The 23,226-nt window shown below is 54.9% G+C and overlaps 1 protein-coding gene across 1 annotated transcript; it reads right to left on the bottom strand.

Moving 5' to 3' along the window:
• EHD1 (EH domain containing 1) lies at window positions 1–21,007 on the bottom strand. Its single transcript, XM_026004506.2, has 5 exons — window positions 20,067–21,007; window positions 16,292–16,389; window positions 4,995–5,407; window positions 2,403–2,567; window positions 1–2,014 (listed from the first exon to the last, which is right to left on the bottom strand). Exons 1-5 carry the CDS (start codon window positions 20,468–20,470, stop codon window positions 1,490–1,492), a joined length of 1,605 nt encoding a protein of 534 aa, XP_025860291.1. The 5' UTR covers window positions 20,471–21,007; the 3' UTR covers window positions 1–1,489.
• Between the last annotated feature and the right edge of the window lie 2,219 nt (window positions 21,008–23,226).

Consider the following 23,226-nt stretch of genomic DNA (forward strand, 5'->3'; position numbering starts at 1 on the left):
TTCGGCACAATTAAACCTTTTTTTAATGCAAGAAAGAAAGTTGTCTTCAGTTGCCCTTTCTTCCCAAAGCCAAGTGCAGATGAGCCACAGCACCTTGCAGTGACTTCCCGACCAGGAAGCTGCCTCCATCCTCGCCTAATGCTGCACAGTGGTGGGCCAAAGCCAGCTGCAGGTACAGCTGCTGGTTTTTCTTTGCCAGTGCCAGGGAGTCAGACCCAGTGGAGGCCCAGAGAGCAGCACTGAAAGGCTCGGTGGGGGCCAGAAGAGGTCAGATGGAGAAGTCCCTGAGACCTACCCTGGGAGTGCCTGGTGCGAAGCTTGCTCCCCCCCACCAGGAGCCCGTGAGGAACCAGCAAGTGCATCCAGGCCCTCTAGGTGTGCTGGGACAACCTGGCCACAGCAAAGCTGACGAGGCAGCCTGGATGCTCAGCCTGTAAGGAGGTCATTTTCAGGAGATCCAAGACATACGCTGCCCTCCTTTGCTTGATGGGAGGAGGGAGGACAGAGCTTCCATGGGAAATGAATGGTCACAGGAGGAGGGAAGGGGTTGGGCTGTCCCTGGTCTCTGCTGTCTGGACACTAGGCCCAGGTTGGAGCACCGAGCCTGCCAGGTCCGTGAGGGCCCACCACCCAGCCGAGGTGGGGGAGGAGGCAAACCAGAATGTTCCGGGAAAGTGAAAGGGAAAAGCAGGAAACACAAACTCTGGGGTTCCCAATGGTGTACTCTGCACATCCAATGGCCCCTGGGTGGAGCTGCCCCTAGCTGGACTGTGGGAAAGGAGACAGAAATCACAGCTTCTGAACAAGTGGTTGGGCAGTTACTGAAAATTCCATCAAGTAGGGAAGGTGTCACTTTACAGAACACAGCTAGCTTATGTTTTTCTGGGAAATGTTCTCGCATCCCTGCTCATCCCCTGGACCTCATAAAGGTAGTTGGGGTAGTCAAGCTGGGGGCGGGGGGTGGATAGGAACAAAGAGCAAGGCCTGTGCATGGCGGAGCAAGGGAAGAAGGCACCAGAACCAAGTCAATCCAGGAGCAGGGGTAGAGGGCAGAGCTGGACAGGGCAGGAGCCACTGGCCCAGCAAAGTAGCAGTCAAACTCAGAAATGAACTGGAATTCTGGGGTTCCTGTCTACACAGGGCCCCGCGGCCCCCGCAGCTGCCAGGATAGGGAGGTCAGTGAGCCATGGGAGGCGCTGCTGTACAGCAGAGGAGAACAGGGCAGGACAGGGGCTCGTGTGCATGGGGCTGTCAGACGGAGGAGGCACGAAAGAATACTGCCTCTAACGTTATATATTAAAAATATCCATAGTTCTTGTGCACAAAATTCCATCATTCACATATGACTATTACCCGCCTCCCTGCTGGGCCCAGGAACAGCCTGAAAAGAAAGATGGTGGTTTTTCTTTGCAAGAGCTGCAGAATCATGGCTCAGTCTTTATGGCCCTTCCCCTCTCCACAGCAGCCCTGCCGGGCGGGGGTGCTACGCTCACTCATGCCTCCGCTTGGAGGGGGGGATCAGGTGTGGGGGCAGGTCGGCAGGCAGCTCATGGCCCTCTAGCTTGACTTTGATGAGGTGGTTGGCTAGGGCAAACTCCTCATCATCCAGCAGCCCATCCTTGTCCACGTCGGCCAGCTTCCAGATCTTCCCCAGTACCGTGTTGGGCAGCTTGGATTTCACCATCTCCTTTTTGGCATTGGCGCCCGTGATCTTACCATTGACAGGCGATAGTGTGTAGAAGATCTCGTCGTAGGTGGGCTTGTCCTTACCCACTACCCACTCTACGTCATCGATGCCCTCGCCGGCCCCTTCGCCGTAGCCGTGCCCAAAGGGCCCGTTCATGGTGCCGTCGAAGGCACCGCCCTTCACAGCCTGGGAGGGCATCAAGGACTCCTCCTGGCGAACCATCACCATCAGCCGGGCAATGTCATTGGCCAGCATGTCATCCACTGTGTCTAGCAGCTTGGGCTTCAAGGCCTGGAACTTGCTGAAGTCCTGAGTCTGCAGGAGTTCCTATAGCAGGCAGGGGAGGGGATGGGTGGGTCAGGTCCCTTGGGGACTCCAGGCTGAGTGGGTGGAGCTGGGGTTCCCAAGCAAAAGAACTGGTGCCAGGTCACAGGCCCAACCACCCAACCACTCAGGTGACCTAACTTCTCCCTCGACCTTGGCTTCTTAGTCTGTGAAGTAGAGGTGACAAGAATACCTTCCCTGAGGGGCTTGGGGGGGGCGGCGGATCTGCTGGAAGGCCAGGCGCCCCACCCCTTCCCCACTGCTCAGAGTGAGTCACTGCATTCCCCTCTGCGGTGTCACCTTCTTCCATTCGGGCAGGGTGCTGCTGACTAACTCAGGGGCTCCCATTGGGGAGGCCCCGCCCAAAGGAGGGTGTGTGGGATGGCCATACCTGCATCTTGCGGAGGCTTGGGAAGTCCCCAGGGGAGATCTGGTGCTCCCGCTCAATCTTCTGATAGATCTCTCCCAAGTTGTTCACCAGCTCCTTCTTTTTGCTCTCTTTACCAAAGACATTGGGCATCTCCTTCTTGAGGGAACTGATGATGTAGGCGTGGACCTAGAAGACAGGAAAGGGCAGATGTCAGGTTGTCAGGCGCTCCCAGGACACTTGAGAAACTGGGGGCTGCCTGAAGCCATCCAGGGCTCTTGTCTTCCGCGGTGCTGGGCATACCCCCTGTTCCCCCTCCATGCAGCAGAGATGTGGAGCACACTGTCCAGAGCCAGGTAGAGCCCCGATGTCCCACACACGCATAGCAGTGGCTGCTGTCAAGTTCACAAAACTCCAATACGGCCCATATTATGCTCCATTTATCACCCTGCTGGCTCAGAATGAGTAAGGATTAGGAAAACCACATAAAGCTTTTCCTAGATGTTTTGAAGTTTATCTAAGCTCAATACCTTACTTAGATGTTTGCCAACTGAGGGCGGCACACCCTTCATTTCCCCACAGCAGGCCAGTGACACTGGCAACCCTCTGAGGGCATGGGCCCTCGGATCCCTCCGCCTTCCGAGAAATGTCCAGGCGTGAAGGACTGCGGCCAGCCCTTGATCAGGTCACTGAGCCAGCCTCACCCTCCTTCTCCCAGGCTGCCAAGCTCTACCCCATCAAAACCCCTCCACCGGCCTGACCCTGTCCACCACAGGCTGGGAGCCTGGCTGAGAACTGCCCAAGGTAAGCAGGGCTGTGTGAGAAAGTGGCAGTCACCACACTGCCTATCAAGGGCCTGTGCAAGTTGGCACAGAGAGCCACTCACTCCAGGAAAAGGAAATAGTCTGGAAACCGCAGGTGCAGGATGAGATCGGAGGCCCTGGGGTTTTCCAGGCATGGTGACTCAGTGTGCATGCAGGCCCAGCAACTATACACCATTTCTGTTGCTGAACAGAGCCTATCCTTTGTTCGGTCCTCAAAGGAGGCTGCATGAGAGCACAGGCGGCCCTGGCAATGGGAGGCTGTTCAAAGAGAAAGTAGAGCTGCCCTTCCCTGCAGCCTCGATATGGGAAAGACCAGGAGCCAGTTATGCAGGTTTCCTCATGGGTTTCTTTCTTAAAACCAGCTCCACTCACTGGGAAGGCTCCAGAAGTGAGATGTGGGAAACCGTGTAGCCCTGGATCCCGCAGAGCAGGATTCTGCAACTGAACTGTGCATAATGATTACCAGGGGATGGTGTTCAAATGCAGATGGTTCAGTAGTGGAGGGTAGGGCAGGGAACCTACACTTCTAGCATGCTCCAATATGGTCCTTGAGCACTCCGGGTAACCAGTGTGGAGATGAAAGGTCAGTTCTTTTTACTCAAGACTGAGCACCAAAATGCTACTCGACTTCACACCGCAAGATAGTGCAGGGAACCTGAACCACTATGTCTGGCCTACAGCAGACTCTCAAAAGCTGTGAGCTACATCCAGGTGGCTGTTTCCCTGGAAGCAGAAGCATGGCCTGTGGGGCTCCTCTTTGGATCTCCCTGGACTGCCTTCGCCGAAGCCCTCACACCCAGAGAACATGTTCTTACTCCTCCACAAGCCACAGGCAGGTGTAAATACCCACATCCTCTGTGGCCATTTCATCAGAGAAGTGGTGATGCACAGGGTTACAGGGTCCCGGCTAACAACCATCACTGATGGGGCCTGGGCTGAAGCTGAGCTCTGAGCCCAAGGACCCATGATTCTCACGTGTGCACTGATGCAGCCAACAGACTTATCCAGGTGGGCTCATGATGTGCTACGGTGCTAAATCAGAGCACATGTTCGTGTCTGAGGGGCCCACTGGTGCCATCAACCTTCTTTCCCAGCTCTAGCCACACCAGGGTCTCACTGCATTTCTTGGCCAGGCACTGAGATTCCAAGCTCTTGAGCAATTCAGATGCCACCCAGCAGGTGCCAGCAGGTCCTGTGCTTCCACAGAGGGGCAGAGATGGTTTACAAGACCCTTGGGGGCACAGGCCACCCAGGGTTCTTGTGCCCCATCTCTCCACTAGCTCCCTCCTGTCCTGGCTTATGCAGCATCACCCACCTGAGGCCCCCCAGTTGCCGGCTTCTATGGCATACGATGACAGGACAAATAAACCAAGCTTGGTTTTTCTTTACGTGTTCACTTTCCCGTTGCCACCAATGTGTGCTGGAAGGGCAGAGACTGTGTGTGTCAGTCCCCACTGTGTCCCCAGCACAGGCTGAGGGCTCAACAGGCCTGGGAGGTGAGGACTGGAGTTGCACCCCCGCCTGCACCCCACTTCTCAGGCTGCCCCTGGGCATAGCGCTACCTTCCCGCCGAATGTCTGCGTGCATCAAGAAGACTCAGCTGAGAATCAGGGGCTACACCCATTGGTGCAGAGAGGACTCGTTCAGACACAGCACACACAGGTGTAGCTGTGGGAATGGGTCTTGGGCACCCCAAAAGCCAAAGCAGACCAATCCTAGAGCCCCAAGTGCCAGTCCTGGATCCCCTTGGGCCCCACCCAGCAGTGGGCCCAGCCCCCCACTCCTAGTCTACCTTGGCCAGCCGTGCCCGCTTGATCAGGTCATTGAGCTTCCTGAGGGCAGCATTTCGGGGCAGAGACTGGATGTCTTTAAAGAGGTCCTGTTCCTCCGCCTCAAAGAGCTTGCGATTGTCAGGGATGAGGAGTGGGTGGGACCAGAAGGAGCCGATGTATACTCTGACAACCTCGGGGGTGTTGATGATCTTCCCCAGGGACCACATGAGAGCCCCATAGACCCGCATCAGCTGCTGGGTCTCAATCTGGTCGGCTTTGTTCAGCACCACGCGGATCTTGTCCTCATGGTTCTTGAGGGCCTTGATGACCTCGGAGAACTCGTCAGAGATGTCCAGCTTGTGAGCGTCAAAGAGCAGGATGATGCGGTCGACCCGCTCAGCAAACCACTCCAGGACAGCTGCGAAGTCGTAACCTACGGGAAGAGCAGGGTGAGCTCAGGGGCACCATGGCCAGGCAGCTCTGATGGCTCTCTTCCCGGACTCAAGCTGGTATTTATTTAAATTTCCACCACATACTCAAGGGGCCAGCACAGCACCCTCCTGTTCCCCCGTTTCTGTGCCCACTCAGTACCCTAGTGCATACAGCACCTGGCAAGGAGTGGTGTGCCACAGATAAATAATGCAAAAGAAGTCACAAAGCCCAGGGGCACCTGGGTGGCTCAGTCAGTTGAGCGTCTGCCTTGTGGCTTGGGTCATGATCCCAGGGTCCTGGGATGGAGCCCCACATGGGGCTCCCTGCTGAGCGGGGAGTCTGCTTGTTCCATCCCCCGATCCTGCCCCTGCTTGTGCTCACTCACTCTCTCTCAAATAAATAAAATCTTAGAAAGGAAAAAATAAAAGTTGTCACAAAGTCTGAGCCCTAAAGTAGCTCAGACCAGGTCAAGAGTGAAGAGGAGAGTGCAGCAGTGTGGCTTGGCACCGTGTGGCGAGAAGGACAGAGACTTGGGGTCTGCCACCTGCTGGCTGGATGTCCTTACATGACAAGGACAGTAAGGAACAGCCATAACACCTGCAGCTGCTACTCGTGGGGTGCTTGTGCTGGGCCCCCATTCTCCAGGAACCTCATTTATTCTCCACAACAGGGGCTGGCCAACTGCAGCTGGCCTGGCCCATCACCTGTTCTGTAAATAAGTTGTTTTTTTGTTTTTTTCTTTCTTTAAGGATTTTATTTATTTATTCATGAGAGACACAGGCAGAGGGAGAAGCAGGCCCCCTGCTGAGCAGGAAGCTGGATGTGGGACTTGATCCCAGGACCACAACCCGAGCCAAAGGCAGATGCTCAACCACTGAGCCACCCAGGTGCCCCCATAAATTAGTTTTATTGAAACAGAGCCACACTCCTCTGTTCAGCTGCTATTGTCTACGATAGCAGAGTCCAGTTGTGACACACACCACAGGCCTCCCAGGCCAAAAGATATTAACTCTGACCCTTCAGAAACTTTGCTGGCCCCTGCCCTATGACAAGCCTACAAAGTGTGACACACCACTTCCCCTCTCTAGGTCTTAAATGCTTCTATGCTGTTTCCCACCATCCTCTGGAAGCCCTTTTTAGTGGACGTGGCCAACTATAGCAGAGAGTGCTAACTGGAGCTCTTCCTTTAATAACAGAACAGCCTAGTTCCAGCTGAATTCAGGGCCCTTCCTTTTATTTATTTTTTTTTCAAAAAAAAATTTTTTTTTAAATGATAGTCACACGCAGAGAGAGAGAGAGAGAGAGAGGCAGAGATACAGGCAGAGGGAGAAGCAGGCTCCATGCACCGGGAGCCCGACATGGGATTCGATCCCGGGTCTCCAGGATCGCGCCCTGGGCCAAAGGCAGGGGCTAAACCGCTGTGCCACCCAGGGATCCCGGGCCCTTCCTTTTAAGACCACATTTCCTAGCCTCTCCTGCAGCAGATGAACAAAAGAAGTTTATGTGCCCTTTGCTTTTCTTCCTTCCTCAAGAATGGAATGCAGATGTGATGGTAGGAACTGGAGCAACCACCTTGAGTTCAGAGATGGCCTTGGACTGTTATTTTCCACGTAAATGATCTGATAACTGATTTAAGCCCGTGGATTTTTGGGTCTCTCTAACGGCAGTTTAGTTTGTATCCTGTTTTACAATCACAACTCTTAAAATGTTTCTACTTCTTACCACTGCCTCCAGAAGAAGTGATGATTCTATTTCTAACCTTTTAGGAATAAAAGATGAGGAGAGATAGGAAGATCATGTGATGGCCACAGCCTGAGAGTCTTAGGGAAGCTTGGTTCAAAGGCCCTGAGCTGCCATTTCCTCTCTGGGTAATTCTGGGCAAGCCTCCTCGTCCTTGGGCTCCTCCTCGCTCTTCACCCACTACCCACAGGCCACCTCAAGCATAGGCCAGCCCTCTTAACCAGCACAAATCCATCCCAGAATGCAGTCAGGCTCCTGAAAGTAAGCCAGAGAAGCTGCTCCTATAGAGAAGAGCCCGAGACGCTGCCCAGAAACGGGACCAGACCAACCTCCTCCCCTTGACAGCCTGCTTCTAGCTCGCATCCCTCACAAAACACACCACTACTCCTGACCAAACTGGGATGGAGACATACTCTCTAGACCGCAGGTTACAGGAAAGTAGCACATAGAAGGAGAGAACAAATAAAAGAACAGAGCGACCACAGTGCTGTGAGGAGGGAGGGCAGCCCTCCCCACCCTGCCGGTGAGGAACCTGCTGAGTTGGTCATCAGAGTGGTATTCAGCTGCTCCTGGTCCTGCCAAGCCTCCCAGACTGAAGACAAGTCCACAGGAGAGTCCCTGAGAGGCTGCTTCCACTTGGGCCAGAACTAGGCCCCTCTCACTCACAAGAGCTTTAAGACCAACAGTCGACACTGGGGCATGTCTAGGGGGTGAAGGTCTGTTGGGCTGGATAAACCTTCTGGATAAAGCCCCCCAGGTTTAAGTGCTTCAGAGCTGTGTACCCGAATGCACAGCATTCCAAGCTTCTCCCCACACTTCAGCACTCAGAAAGAACACAGGCTCTTAAACAAGACAGCTCTGGAGTCAATTCCCAGCACTGGCCACTGACTGCGATCTGAAGTTCTTAACTTCTGAGTTCTAATTTCTACTTCTGTAAAATTCAAATAACAATTCTTCCTCCTATGACCACGGGGAGGGTTAGATCAGGTACCACAGCAGGCTTCTAGCACCGGCCCCACGGCAGGAGGGGCTAACTGGCCTAGAACAGCATTACTGGTCAGGAACAGTGACAAAAGTCCAGCCTGGTTCTGAGGCTAGAGGCCAGCTTTCATCATTGGGGTAAGACATTGAAAGGAAAACCCCCAATTCACTGTTTCTGTTGACTTAGCACAGCAGCTTCGGGATGGCAGCAACATGCAGCCTGTTCCTGCCACAGCAACCCAGGCAAACGGAGCACTCTGATCTGAAGCAGCCCCTTGAAAGGCCGGACTTTCTAACAGGGTGAAGGGGAGGGCAGTAAAGCCCCCATGAATGTGAACTTGAGCCTGAGCAGGGCAGCCACCAACTTTCCTGAGGCCCATGCCGATGGTCAGAATCAGCCAGACCACCTGATTCTCTGTGCTCAGAGAGCGTGGGAAGGCATGGTCACCCCTGTGCCAGCAGCCAGCCAGTATCACAGGTTGCCGGGTCCAGAGGACACGGTCCCCACAGTCCCTGGACACTATGCAGCTGGCTCCAAGAGCCACGGGACAGCATGCCCGGAGAGGAGCCACCAGCAGAAAACAAGAACAGGAAGGCAGAGGGGCTGGCGAAGGAAGCGGCCAAGGAGCCTGCAGTGCCTGCCTGGGCTGCACAGCCAGCGCCTTTTATGGCTGATTCTGGGAGCGGCAGGTCAGTGCTGGAAAAGCAATGACTCAGGACTGAATGACGGCTCCCTCTCAGCAAATATGAGGCCCCATTCCTCCCCTGGTCAAGCTGCTCGTCCTCAAACCGCCACAAGCTGAATGACCACAAATTCACATAGCTGGGAAGGCAGCGGTGCCAGAGGCAAGGTACTAGGAACGGAGGCGCCCTGACGGACTGGGCTCCAGCCCAAGTTAGCTTTGGCCTGGGAGTCAGGGAGGGCGCACAGGGAGCTGAGCTCACCCCCCAGACTCCACCCAATGTGGCCTCACACCCCCTCCCCAATGGAGGGGGCCCAAGATGACTCCAGGAAAGACAAACAGAAGAGGGGGAGGAGTTACTTCTGAATCGTGGCACCAGAGTCACTGCAGGCAGAGTGGAGGACCCCAAGTGGCCCCTCCTGCCCCACCTGCATCCCAGTTACCTGCCATCATCTCCAGTTGGAGCCAACAGAGCTCAGTCCATTTTTTTTGCAGGTGAATGAAATTTCCTGTTTATTATGAAAAATGCTCACACTTTCAGTGAGGGAGACATGATGGCTGGCCAAGTATGTCCACGGGTCACGAAAAAGGTCATAATACACAGGTGTGTGATGTCATCACAGGTGTATGACCATACACAACCATGTGGCTGCAGCCACCTCCAGGCCCACCCAGCACACATCTGTCCACCAAACTGTCACTTGGCCCGTGATGGTGTCTCGAAAGGAACCAAGGGCCGGACTCACAGCAGCAGCACCAAAACATCAATCAAGTCCGTGCAATCAGCAGGGCAGCTGTAGCCACCAGGGCAGCAGGTGACAAGTACACGGACAAGCGTGCCGGCCAGCGCCCCCACTCACAGCACTGCCCAAGGCAGTGAGCCTCCAGGCTTTGGGACATGTTAGATGTCAGCCTCAGTGACAGGATACGTTTGGCACCTGCACTAGGCATCAGACAGGGCTTAATGCACAGCAATTCTGCAAAGCAGGAGTTCCTGGTGTGCCTGGTAAAAGAGCAAACTACATCCTCACCAGTGGAGACAGGACCTGCTGTAGCTTCGTCTGCCTTGGGTGCAGACAGGAGTGAGGGCTCTGACACCTGTGTCCCTTGGACAACACAGTCCAAGGGGGCTTACCTGGAAAGAGAAGGCCAACCCCACAGTGTAAGGAAGAGCCGGTGCCATCTCTGACAAGGGACAAGCTCTCACATAGAGTTCTGGAACTTTGGAAACATTATACCCGGCTGAGGGCTGGGCTCAGACTTGGGGACATAAGCACACAGGGAGACATGGACAGGGGGTCCAAACGTGCTTCCCGTCTCCGGTCCATTCCCACCATGCCTCCTTGGGCCCCTCCTGCTCTCGGGAGCACCTGCTGGCCTCCTCACCGGGTCTGTCCTCCAACAAGAGTCCCACTCCCCACCACAGGCACAAAGGTGGGAAGAGGGGAAGTTATGACAGGTCCTCGCCCAATCCTGGCACCCTCCAAACACAGGTAGTTCCAGTGGCTGAGGGAAAAGCTGCTTTCATACATTCCAAGTTTCTAGAACATCAACAATACAGGGTTTGTCTGCAATCGACTTTCACTTCCTGCCATTCAAGCTGCGTGGGCCTCAGTATTTCTTGCTGTAGCCCCTACCACACACATTTCCAATGGGTGCTGGGCTCGGGAGAGGGGGGCGCACAGGACCCCAAGACGAAGGTTAAGGAGCATGGAGAGGACCCCCATGGTTGGCGAGCTTTCTCCAGGGGCACGCTCTTCAGGAAAGGACTCTGCTGGGGTCACCCAACAGCGAGGAGACAGGGGGCCTCCTGATGCCTAGGTTGATGCCAAGAGAAATTCAGAAACTGAAATCCACCCTATACCCAATATTTGTAGGAGCTTTACTCAAAATCGCTCCAAACTGGAAACCCAAGGGCTCTTCAGCAGGTGAAGGGTAAGAAATGAGAGCGCAGACTCATGACAGGAAGAATGAGAGCAACAAAAGGGAACAATGGATCAATGCTCTCCCACACATGATGACCCGCAAAGCACATGCTAAGTGGAGGAGGATAGGCACGGAAGACCCATATAGGACCTTCTGGAAAAGGCAAAACTTAGGGATAAGTATCAACTCAGTGGTTGCCAGGGACCAGAGGAGACCGCAAAGGGGAGCAGGGAACTTTCTGGGCTGAATGGAAAGACTAGATCTTGATGGTGGCGGCAATGGTTACATGACCGCTCCACAGAGCTATGCACCTAATGAGGGTGAAAACCTCTACAAATCTGACCAGTAAATGGGCAAAGGGCAGGGAAAGACAGGTGGACTCTGACATCAGGCTGACATCGGGCTCTGGAGCCCCTTCCTTGGCAACCAGTCGAGTGACCCCGGCACCACGGCCCCTCTCTGAGCCTCGTTTCTTTGTCTATAATGTGAAGGTGTGACTGTCTAGCTGCTGTGGGCAGCGAGGGAGCGCCTGGAACACTGTAAGCACTTGGTAAATGTTTGCTGTTATTTACACACAGGAACTGTATTTTGGGCTCAAGCAGCTCAGATTCTCAGGGGTGTGTGGGCGCTGACCACTTCTAATGCTCGAAGAATGCCTCATCCCACCAGATATAAATGGAATGTCTGCAGGCGCTCGCGCCAGCTACTACGGGGCCGCCTGCCGGCTCGCAGCCTTCAATCCAACAGGTGCTGAGCCCCCGGCACCGACTAGTATGGCTCCTCCGTGGGTGGTGGCCCACGACCTTAGGCAGAGCTGCACCCTTCCCACCAAAGGCTCCGGCCAAAAGCTGTCCAGGGGACCAGAACAGGGGGCGGGGAATGGCAGGGGGTGCGGTGGTGAGAGGGAGGCTTGGAGGCAGCCCAGGGCCCTGAGAAGGGAAACTCCAGCTGAGTCAGTGCTTCCCTAGCCTCTGGCCTCTTTGGCTTGTTAGTCAGAAAAAGGTCTTTCTAATCAAAGTCTGGGAATCCCTGGATTTTTTTGGTGTTATCTAGAATTAGCTGACATGTGCTGAACATGCAACTGAGTACTAGGTAACAGGGCAAGGGGTAAATACACAGGATGCAATAACTCCCTGGGGTCCCCAGCTCCCAAAGTAGTGCGCTGGGGCCTGAAGCTTCTGTCATCATCTGTACTGGGGGCACGAAGAATCCAGGAGAGATGTAGCCCTTGGCCTGGCCCAAGGCTGGCAGGCAACCTCGTGGGGCATTCTACGGGCTGCAGAAAATGCTTGGGGGCATCTCAGGAGGTAGTCAGCACAACGGTTGGTAGGCAGGGAGGGCTGTCCACAGTGCAGGCCCTCCTCGGAGTTAGAGGACCCCAAGTCTGGACCTGGAAGGCCCTGCCTTACCTCCTGAGATGGCTTCCAGGCTTAAATGGGGCCTGGCAACCAGGGACAGTCAGCAGGAGGGCAAGTGAGAAGCTAGGGAACCAGCCAACTAGGGCCAGGGGTCCTAGTACCCATCCCCAGGGGGTCTGGGGGCCAATTTCTGGTCTTGCCAGCATGGTCAAGCCCTGGACCTCAGGTCCATTTCTGGCTCCGAGTCTGATTTTAAGCCGGGAGAGAAGCCAGAAGTGGTCCCTGTGCCTGTCAGGAGAGCTCAGAAACCCTGCACAGTCCACCAAACAGGGTCAAAGACTTGCCCGATCTGCACCCCTGCCCCCCGCACTCCTTTAAGCGGGAGCATCCCCTCTCAGCACGGGGTGGCATATGCACAGCTCCTGCCAGGCCTGCAGACACACACTAGCCTGCGAGGCCTCGCACAAACTACTCAACCTTCCCAAGCCTTGGCCTCCTCATCTAGAAAGCAGCAGCGTCCTCACGGGTGCGGCTGTGTGACAGCTAAGTGGAGCTGGTTCATATGGCGACAGTACGGGCGGTCTGTGGAAAGCCAGGCGCACAAGGCCGGCCGGGCATCAGTCTCCAAACCCAAGTTTAAGTAATACTTCCCTGCTGACATGACTCGCATGGTGAAAACCAAGGCACAATAGTTATGGCCAGCTCACAGCCACGTAGTGACATGGCAGGGAGTGCCCTGGGCAGGTCGCTGACCCTTAGGCTGGGGTTTCCACCTGAGTGTGCCCGGGACTCCTGGGAATCTGCTGTGGGAGATCCCTGCTCCAGCTTGAGACTGCGCAGGCAGGCGGCAGCCCGGGAGCCAAGGGTACCAGCCCCACCAGGTCCAGGATGTCCTTTGGAATGCCCTTTGTCACTCACACGGCATTCAAGAATAAATGTTGTCCCTACAGTGCACCTTTCTTTGCTGACACAGGAGATCGTTTATCTTTAAAGCTACTCAGATTAGGGGCGCCCGGGTGGCTCAGTGGTTGAGCGTCTACCTTTGGCTCAGGTCAGGATCCTGGGATCCTGGGACAGTCTCGCATCAGGCTCCCTTGAGGGAGCCTGCTTCTCCCTCTACCTGTGTTTCTGCCCCCTCTCTGTCTCTCGTGAATAAATAAAATTAAAAAAAAATAAATCAAACTGTTAGGAAAAATAAAGTTGCTCAGATTAGCATGATAGGGAAGTTCAGCCCGAGACCCCCATGGAGGCCCCATCTCCTTCCCGGAAAAATTCTCAGTGGCCTGTTGCACAGCCTGGCCTATAGCCTGACTGCTCTAGGCCTACGTTATCTTTCCAGATGGAATTTCCTGCACACATTAGGGACCATGGGGAAAGGGGGGAAAAGCCAGGAGGGGCCAGGCAGATAGGGTGGGAAATGGAAGTAAACGTAATTAACAACTCTAACACACATGTGACCTCCTGAAGAACCTTCTGTTTCCAGAGAGCAAGGGCGGCAGACCACAGAAACTCTCGCTGCTTGCCCAGGACCCGTGTTTTCTATTGGTCCTATCTTTCTGAGAGGGAAACACCTGCTTTCCACGCTGTCAGCAAAGGGAGCAGACAGGCACGCTAGCCAGGGAGTCTGGAACGCGCTGCCCTACCATGACTTCCTCTGCTGGACAGGGCAACATGGGGCCTCCCATGACTGATGGGTGGGGCCTCAAAGCCGAGATCCACTCCTTCCCCATCCACCCAGCAGTCATCCCTTAAGGACCACAGCTAGCATACTTGAGAGGTTCAGGTACTGTGCCATGATCTTTCTCTGGCTGATAAAACACTGACACCAAACATTGCAGAGCAAATCCCACCTGGATAAGTTTTGGTAAAGTACTTGAAACCAAGACACCTAGGGTCATGGAGGGAAAGAGAAATTATCTAGTGAAATCAGTTTAATCTTGCTATTTCACAGAAGAAGGCTTCCTCCTCCTTCGTGCCATGATGGGGTGAGGGAGGCCTTCTGCAGCTGCCCCAGGACAGAGGGGGCATGGGCAAACAGGGGTGAGCCCTGGTGCCCTCTCACTGGCCTCCTCCTCCAAGTATCTGCCAACTGCACGGATGACTTGAGGGCTGGGACTGACTGCCTTGCATGCTGCATCCTCCCCTGGTCCCCAATCAAAGTGTACCCTACATCTGCCAATCCACCGACTGGGGAGCGCAGGACGGCACCTTGGTGGTGCCTGTCGCAGAGAGCAAGTCTGGACACCGCTGCCCACCTGTTTGCCAATCGGGAAAGGAGGCAGGGGAGGGAAACATCCCAGCAGACAGGGCTGAGGTGCCCAAAGCAGCAAGACATTAACGTTACACTCCTCACCAGTCAGCCTGCTAGACTCTGTGGACACAGGCTCAGTGATCAAAGACTCCTCCCAGCTGGGAGGAGACTTCTCCCAGCACTGGTGGCAAGCAGTGGCATCTGGGTTCCCTTTCACCAGATCACGGGGTCCCACAAGAACCCCTTTCCCTTTCCCTCAAATCCCATAACTCCCAGCTCTGAAAGCCAAAGTGAACACAGCCTGCACAGAAGATAAGCCTCTCCTCGTGAGCTATTGTCCCTATCTGAAGATGTGTACATATCAACTGACTCTGGGCTGGGAGCACTGCTCCCCACATTAGTTCTCTATCCCATAGCCCCAGTGAGAAGAAGCCCCTCCATCCAATCTTCCAGGTCATTACAAAGATAATGCTATAGAGCCTCAAAGAAAGTCCACCTAGGATGATAACTCAGGCCAGAAAGGGAAGAGAGAATCAATTCCCCATTGTATGTCTTTCTTTGAATGCTTTACTAGGCATTTCTTAAAACCGGCCTGGAACAATAATAGCAGTAAGAGGAAAAACTAGACCTTGCCTTTTTATTTTTTAAAGATTTAAGCCATCTTTACACCCAATGTAGGACTCAAATTCACAACCCCGAGATCAAGAGTCACGTGCTCCCTTGACTGAGCCAGGCAAGTGCCCAGCCCTTGCCTTTTTAGAAGGGGTCCAAAAGCTGTTTCCTTGAATGCCCAAGAGTGTCACCGGGGTGCAGAACCTAAAAGCTTAAACCAGGTCGAGACAGGGCAGTTTCAGGATGCTCTGATGCAAGCCCTTACTGGCAGGGGCCCACAGCCTAGAAAAAAGGAGAAGCAAGGTTTCTCAGCACCAAGAACAGGGCCCCCACCCCCTTGGAGCTACAGCAGACACGAACATCCCCCAAATATCAGGCTGCTGGCTTCAAATGCAAAGCTTGCCAATGCCGGGCAGCCCAAGGGGAAAGGGAACACTGGAAAGATTTGCAAGTTAACGATACACAAATCCAGCAGCTTATCCTCAACCCCTGAGTGTGATCTTATTTCATTTCCACATTTGCAGCTGTAGGCTCCACTCCTGGCCAACCCTCACGCCCCTGCCAGAAAATATTCAGGCCCCAAGGCTCCCCCACCCATCTGCAAAAGGAACAGTGGCAGAAATATCGCCCAGTTCAGGCCCCTCCTTTACCAGATCTTCAGGAAAGCTTGGCAAAGCCGAGACAGGAGTTTACACAACTAGGGGCCTGGCACACTGACTCTCTGCACAAAAACCTTCCACTGCACACAGCACCCAGGGAAGCTGCTGACACCACCCCCGAAGCAAAATTAAACACGTTTCCACTAGCCCCTAAACATTTAACACGTCTCCGCAGCTTCTCCTCTTGGCTGTCTTGTTCGAGTCAAGTGTTCTCTCACAGGCCTGCTGGGCTCGCCAGGAATTTATATGATACCGGGGAGCAAAGCTGTTAAACCCCAGCTCAGGTGAGGGTGCCCCAGGGGAGTCCAGGGCCCGTTCAGAATGGCAATGCTGGCTGAGGTACCTGGAGCCCAGTGATTTCCTGTGACCTCACGGCCAGCCCCAGGGTGCCATCTCACAAGCCTGCCCTCTTTCCCAGCATGCTCCAGGGGTCAGAAAGCACAGGAGCCCTGAAATAGGCTGTGCTCTGGCCCTGGACAGCTCTTAGTAACCTTAACAAAGAGAGTCAATGAGAAAGAGCAACTCCTGTCCCATCAGGGCTCAGCGCACAGGGTGGACCCAGGTCTGATGTCAAGTGGGTTCTCACTTGGGCTGGGAAAGATTCAGAGGCAGCATCTGGTCCACATCACAGACATCACACCAGAGGCACCCTGTACGGTGTCAGAGCCTGTTTACCTCTGCTGATGCGCTGTTTCTCTCCAGACAGGATCCCAGGAGTGTCGATGATGCTTATGCTGTCCAGGACCGGGTTGGGCAGCTGGGCACACATGAACCTGCACAAGAGCAAGAACCAGAAGAGACATCAAGACTCAGCTATCAGGGGCACTGGGTGGCTCAGTGGTTGAGCATCTGCCTTCAGTTCAGGGCATGATCTGGGGGTCCTGGGTTCAAGTCCTGCATCAGGCTCCCCAGAGGGAACCCATTTCTCCCTTTGCCTGTGTTTCTGCCTCTCTGTGTCTCTCATGAATAAATACATAAAATCTTAAAAAAAAAAAAAAAATAGACTCAGCTATCACTGCTCCGGAAGCAACGTGGGGCTTTCTGTATACCCTCTTCTCCACCTCTGCCTTCTTTCCCAGAAGCTAGGAATTTAAAGGAGGTTTTCTCTTCTTCCCAGGGGCGGCAGCTGAACTCCGTGACCAGGAATCCAAGCAGCAGCTCAAACAGGCCTACATCAGCAGTTCCCTCACGTTAGCTTTCCCCCCAAGAGTTCAAGAGTTCAGCTTTCAAGTTGCTGATGTGTTAGTGAAAACTGCACCAGCCTAGGTCACTGTTCAACTCCAGAAGGAAAACAGAAAGGGGATACTGGGACCTTGGAATTCCATATTAAAATGTTCAACCACTTGGTGAAATTCCCAGTCTGAAGGCGGGGAGCAGCTTTCCTCCTGCTGCTGGGACCAGCCCACCCCTTCCACCCAGCTGCCAGTGGGCGGCTAGTAAAAGCTGGGGGACACATGGCCTGATTGGTGGGGCGGGGAAGTACAGACACCATTCTCTGAAAGCCAGAGAAGGCCAAGGAAGGACGAGTGAAGCAGAGAGGCTGGCAACTCATGAGCAAGTGCTTAGCCATGTGTGTCTGAGTTCTGAGCTTAGAACAGCCCAGAACAGGCTCCTTTAAAAACTTCTCTGAAAAAGATATTGTGAGCAAAGAAAATACTGACCTTTTGTCTGTAGGACGCAGGCTTAAACTGCCTTTCCAATTGTGGGGGGAATCTGAGCTGATAAGGTTCTCCTTTTGGCTCAACCTCCCAAGTGACCAGTGGCCAGGCTAAGGATAACTGGCCAAGGTGAGAGGTGTTGCCTGCAAGCACAACAGAGCAAAAACAGCTGACCCACAGACCTTGGACCTGGGCCTTGCCAGTGCCAGCAGCAGAGCACCCACGCCATGATTAACTACATGCCAGGTCTGGGGCTCCTGCTGGGGAAGGGTCATGGAGAAAAGACCAAACTAGAAGAATCTGAGATAGAACTGACTCTGAGAAGTAACAATACATAAAAATGCCTTGTAAAGGAGACCTCTGAGTAAGTGAACATCTGTAAGATACAGAGATAAGAGGCCCCACAGAGCCTGGGGAGCTTGGCAGGAAACAAGGGAGCAAACAGTCCAGATACAGACGCTTCATCTCTCACCAACAAGGATATACACCGACTGCATCTCACCCGACAAGTGGCTGGTGCCAGCTACACAATGGAGTTTTCAAAGATGCACTTAGGACATCCTGACTGTACCCTGCCTTGGTCTGCTCCATTGGATTTTAGTTTTAGAGCAGCCACTTAGGGTAAAAAGGGCAGAAAGTCAAGTTTATGTCTCAACGGGTCTTTTAAACAGCAGGGAGAGGCTGTGTCAGCCAGAGAAGAGCCCTCTTTGTGTGCCCTAGCTAGCTAGCCAGCACTCAGTGTACTCCATAGGCTGACACAGCTTGGGGCCCCTGCTCCACTGCAAACCCATGGCCCCCCAACCCTCAGCTGATAAGGCCCCCTTTGGCAGGGCTGTTAGTGATCGGGAGCCCTCTGGAGATGAAGTGGCAAGAGGGAAATAAGGGGCTCCAGGCTGGCTCAGTCAGTAGAGCACGCAATTCTTGATCTCAGGGTCATGGGTTCAAGCCCCATGTTGGGTGTGGAGCCTACTTAGAAAAAAAAGAAGGAGGAAAGAAATGTGTGGTTCTTGAATCCTGTGGCACCATCATCAGAGTGCCCAGCATCCTCGAGCTGCACCTTTGGCCAGAAGCAGCAGGTGGGAACCGGATGCTTAAAGGCCAATCAGCACTGCATTAAGCTGCCCCAGTGAGCTTGACAAATCAGCAGAGTCCTCCGAGCTGGGGTTTCCTGAACCACCAGGATGGGGGTTGCCTGGATGATGTCTCTGATCCCTTCCAACTCTGAAATTTTAGGTTTCCAACTTCAGAAACAAGTGGCACATCCCGTTTCTCCTTTCAAAAACAGTCTGCTCTCACAATCAGAAGTGGAGGCCCAAGGACAGGAAGTGTAGCTACCCTTCCTTCTAGCTTTCCAAAGTTCTATGTGAAAGTCAAGACCTAATAATGCTTGGAATTCTCAGCCTAGCAGCCAAACCGTGCACAAGATCCTAAGGCGCCCACCAGCTGACAGTCTGGGCCAGTCGCCTATCTATAAGCACAGTAATTCCCAGACACAGGTATTCTCCAGAGGGCCATGCCTCTCACATGAAGGGCTCTACTCAGCTCCGGCTGTGACACACAAATGCCCTCAGCCATCAAACATGTGGACAGGCTTAAATGCCTCCAAGGGGCAAAAAAAAAAAAAACAAAAAACAAATCACAAGTCTGCCTGTCTTCTCTGCTAAAAGTCAGCTCTTGTGCACAGAGGCAGGCTGGCCACTGGCTTGGATCAGGAGCAAGCTGGTTCACCCTGTGTAGCTGGACAGTGTCTGGAAAGGAATGTGATCATACAGGGTGGAGACCTGGAAGACAGGAGTCCAGGATTCTTTCCTAGGCTCTTCCCCCCAACACAGACTTTGAAAGGCATGTGGAGTCACTCCTTGAGTGGGGGGTGGGGGTGGTGGCAGGAAAAGCAGATCTGTGGAGTCCTTTGGTTGCTGGGGGTAAGGGTGGGGACAAGTTCCTTTCCAGAGGAGTGAACTTGATTGTTGGAAAGAAGAAAGAAGGCCAAAGTGTTTCATTCCCAGCATCAGGAGGGTTAGACTCTGGGAGGAGGACCCAGATCATGAGGCAGACTTCACCCATCTAATTGGGGAAACTGAGGCTCTAGTGAGGGATTCAGGGCCCAGATCTCACTCCAGGGCTCCCAGTGGTACAGCCTGAGGCTGCTTCCTGCAACCCCTAAAGGAGCACAAACCCTTTAGAGCTGACCTCCAAGGAGAAGTGTTCACACTCCCTCTGTCTGAGACCTCATGGGCTGCCCCAAATACAACAGGCCACAGCAGATCCTCTCTGTCCCTCCCTCCCACACAAAACCAGCGGTCACGGAGGAAGCACAGCACAGCACAGCAGCAAAGGGAATAAGTAAAAGTTTCACGTATTTTTCCATGACACTTCGGCAGCAGGCACTTGAAGGAGACAGGGGAAAGGGGTTGGTTTGAATGAATTAGGTGCATCCAGTCTGGGACGACCCTAGGAGGAGGTGGAGACAGGACTCTCTCACCTTCCCAACCCTGACCCCGGTCCTGAGGGAAGCGGGGCTGAGATCTGCTGGAAGGTTTGGGAGTTAAACTGATAACCTGGAAAATTCTGGAGGTGATAAAAGCGGGGGAGGGGGCGGAGACCTCCGGATGGGCTTTTTGTGCGAAGCGGCAGGGGCCCTGGTCCCAGGGAGCGGTCGCTGAGGGGCTCGCTAGGGCCTCGGAGACAAAGGACGGGCGGGAGCTGGGGGCAGGCCGCGGCCGCGGTAGGGTCCGGACCGGAGGGCGGCCCCGGGGTCCCGCTCGGCTCCCCGGGGGGCGAGGGGCGGGTACCTGTTGAGGAAGGCGTTGCCGAAGGCGTTGAGCTTGCGGAAGGGGCGCCGCGGGTCGACGACGAGCGCGTTGCCCGGCACCACACCCTCGGTGGGGCCGTGCATGACCGCGATGAAGGAGTCGGTGGTGGGCTCGGGCCCAATGCGCATTCCCGGGAAGTCCTGCTCGATCAGGTGCCGGATGAAGGTGGTCTTGCCCGTGCTGTACTGGCCCACGAGGAGCACCATGGGCTTGTTATCGAAGTCCGCGTCCTCCAGCGCGGGCGAGTGGAACTCGTGGAAGCGGTAGTGCTCCTCCAGCGGCAGCAGCTTCTGCGCGTACAGCTGCCGCAGCCCCTCAGCCACCGTCTGGAAGAGCTCCGGCTCCTTCTTGCGGCGGGCATCCTTGCTGACCCAGCTGAACATGCTGCCGGGGACGGGGCTGGCTGCTGCGGGGCAGAGCGGCGGCTGAGGGCCGAGCGAGGGCGCGGAGCCGGGGCGGGGCCCGGCCAGCCGGCGGAGGCGCGGCAGGGAAGGGGGCGGGGAGCGGCCCGCACTGCGCAGGCGCCCGGCACGGTCCGCGGAGCGCCCTCTGCGGAGTGGAGCGCGCGCCCCGCCGGGCGGCCTTTATAGGGCCGGGCTCGCGTTCGGGCGCGCGCGGGAGGGCCGCGGAGGAAGCAGCCTCCCCCGCGAACCCCGTGCCACGTCCTTCCCTCCCCCGCCTGCCATTGGCCGGCTCCAAATATCGCGAGCGCCGCTTGCTCCGCGTCCCGCCCCCGGCCCGGGTGCCGTGGCAACCGCACCTGTTTTGGTCCCTCCTCGCCTGGGGCCGCTTGCGGAGGTGCTGCGGTTGGGAAGGCGGGAAGCGAGGCTCCCGCGCGAAGCGGTCCCGGAGCCTACGTGCCTTCAGAGCCCTCGAGACGGCTCCCGGCTGCGCGCCCCAGCCGCGGTCGCCCCGCGAACGGTCGCCCTTCCCCCGCCGGCTCAGAACCCCGGGGGCCTCGCCCCCCCCCCCCCCCGCCCCCGGCCAACTGCTCTCCCCCACCTCCCGATCCTCCTTCCTGCCCCTCTGCTTTACCTGCTTCGGGAGAGGGAGAGATAGGAACGAGGTAGTGGAGAGAGGAGGCCGAGGGAGTGGAGCATCCCAGGCCGGGTGGTGACTGGGGAACGAACGGGGCGGGAGTAGGCGGCCCCCGGGGAAATCTGGCAGTGCAGCCAGAGGCCGGACCCCCTCGGGCGGGTGCCGGGGATTGCGAGGTGGACGCGGCAGTGAAGACACGTGACCGCTGACACTTGGGAAGAAAAGACGGCTTCTCGGAGGAGGCAGCATCTGTGGGAGGGTGGGTAGGGGCACAAGGAAGTGGAGGCCCTCTGGCCGCTTGAGTCTTGAGGAAGTGAAATCGGAAATTCCCCGTGTGGGGAGGAGGGGGAATGTGGGGCAACAATGAAATCTTGTGGGAACTTAGGGGAAATTAAAAAACCCAAACACTTCTGCTTTCCTCTCAGGGTCACTACTAGTTAACCTTTATGCTGACCTGTGCCCCCCCCCCCCCCCTTACCAGGTCCTGGCTGTTCCATTAGGCTCATTCCCCCGCCATCATTCCCAGCCACACTTAGACCCCCTTGGCTGTCCAGGCTGGTGAGAATCTTCAGTGGGTGATGTCAGAGCTTTGGGGACTGTGATTGTTATGCAACCAGTATCAGGACACCAAAGTGTAGGAGGGGGCGGGGAGCCTCGGAGTTAGATCTAAACTGCACTTAAGAACTTGAAGGCCTGGTGTCCAAACCTCTGGCTTCTGGGAAATGTGAGAGCCCAGAGGGCCAGATGCCTATACCTGAAAAGAGAGCAGGCTGGCAGTCTAAGATGATGGAGGCGGGAACTCAAATCTGAGAACAAGTAGAGTTACTTGGGGAGCTGGGTCAAGTGGGAGCCAGAGAGGGTAAAATGGGAGGTTTTGATTGCCACTTCATGTAGGATGAGGCTCAGTTCTTTCTGAAGAAATAAAATGTTAAGTCAGTTGCCTTCCCCTCTTCCCTCTGCCTCCCTGATCATTGGAGAGCCCGATCAGCTGGCACTCTTGTAAGTCTCCAACTTACTGCTTTTATTTGGGATTTCCTTAGCATTCTTTTCATCAATACCAGTATACCAGAAGCCGCAAGACTTTTCTTGGTGGACTCCTCAAAAGAACATATTGAGACTCCTAGGCAGGGCTGTCACCAGAGGCTGTGTGCCAGCTGATGATCAGGAGCCTTGGGTGGGCCCCAGTCCAGACTTCCTGGGCCAGCCTTAGAAGCCAAAGAACTTGCCTCCTCTGTGACACTTTGAGGGGTCCACCCCGGAGATGCAGTTTCTGCTGTTCCAGGGAAGGGCTTGGGGCTGAGGATCCTGAAAGAGGTGGTTGTTCAATGGCCTGAATGAGGCTTCAGGGAGCTCCCTCTCGGCAGCATTCACATTGACCCGCCGTGGTCTTCACATCTCCCCAGAGTCCTCTGTGCTGGGAATAGTCAGCCCAATAAAATTGAAAACAAAATGTTCCTGGGTTATTTATACATGAAACTTCAGCCACTGTTTCTTCTATATGGCCACTTGACTTTCTCCAAGGAGCGCAAAGGACTGAAAGAAGGGATCTCTCTTTCTCTCATGAGGCTCAAGGGGACAGGAATTAGTTTTCCCAATTTCACGGAGTTGGCACTCAGGTCCTGGGGAGCTTCCTTATCTAGTAATTCCCAGATTGTAAAAGTGTCCTAATTTTCTTCTTGTTTTTGGAGCAGAGTAGATTGTTTTCAGTGGGAGTTTTGTAAAACATGAATGAAGCATTTCACTTTTGGTTTCTCTGTTTCACTGTCTTTGCCCAGGGCCCTGACAAAAGATTAAGAGTTCAAATGTTTTCCTTTATTGTGGAAATGATAACCATGCCCCACTCCCAGTGTTTCCTACTTTCAGATTCAGAAACGCACACTGCGCAACCTGGCCTTGTGCCACTAGGTCTCTGCAGAGATTGCTCTCAGCAGAAAAGGGTCACCTCCTTTCTCTCAAGGCGGTCTGCTCCGTCCCATAATGGCCTGGTTTAGAGAAGGGTCTATGTACAAGGCCCCTAAAAACAACTTTAAAAAGAGAGGCGGGGGGGACCCTGGGTGGCTCAGCAGTTTAGTGCCTGCCTTCGGCCCAGGGCGTGATCCTG

This window comes from Vulpes vulpes, chromosome 5, assembly GCF_048418805.1.
Source record: "Vulpes vulpes isolate BD-2025 chromosome 5, VulVul3, whole genome shotgun sequence".
Lineage (NCBI taxonomy): Eukaryota > Metazoa > Chordata > Mammalia > Carnivora > Canidae > Vulpes > Vulpes vulpes.

Excerpts from the sequence above, each read along its gene's own strand:
- EHD1 (XM_026004506.2), bottom strand. The coding sequence starts at position 20,470 with ATGTTCAGCTGGGTCAGCAAGGATGCCCGCCGCAAGAAGGAGCCGGAG. Across the intron at positions 16,390-20,066 it reads GGCAACGCCTTCCTCAACAG|GTTCATGTGTGCCCAGCTGC; the intron begins GTACCCGCCCCT and ends GCTCTTGTGCAG. Across the intron at positions 5,408-16,291 it reads GAAACAGCGCATCAGCAGAG|GTTACGACTTCGCAGCTGTC; the intron begins GTAAACAGGCTC and ends CTCTTCCCGTAG.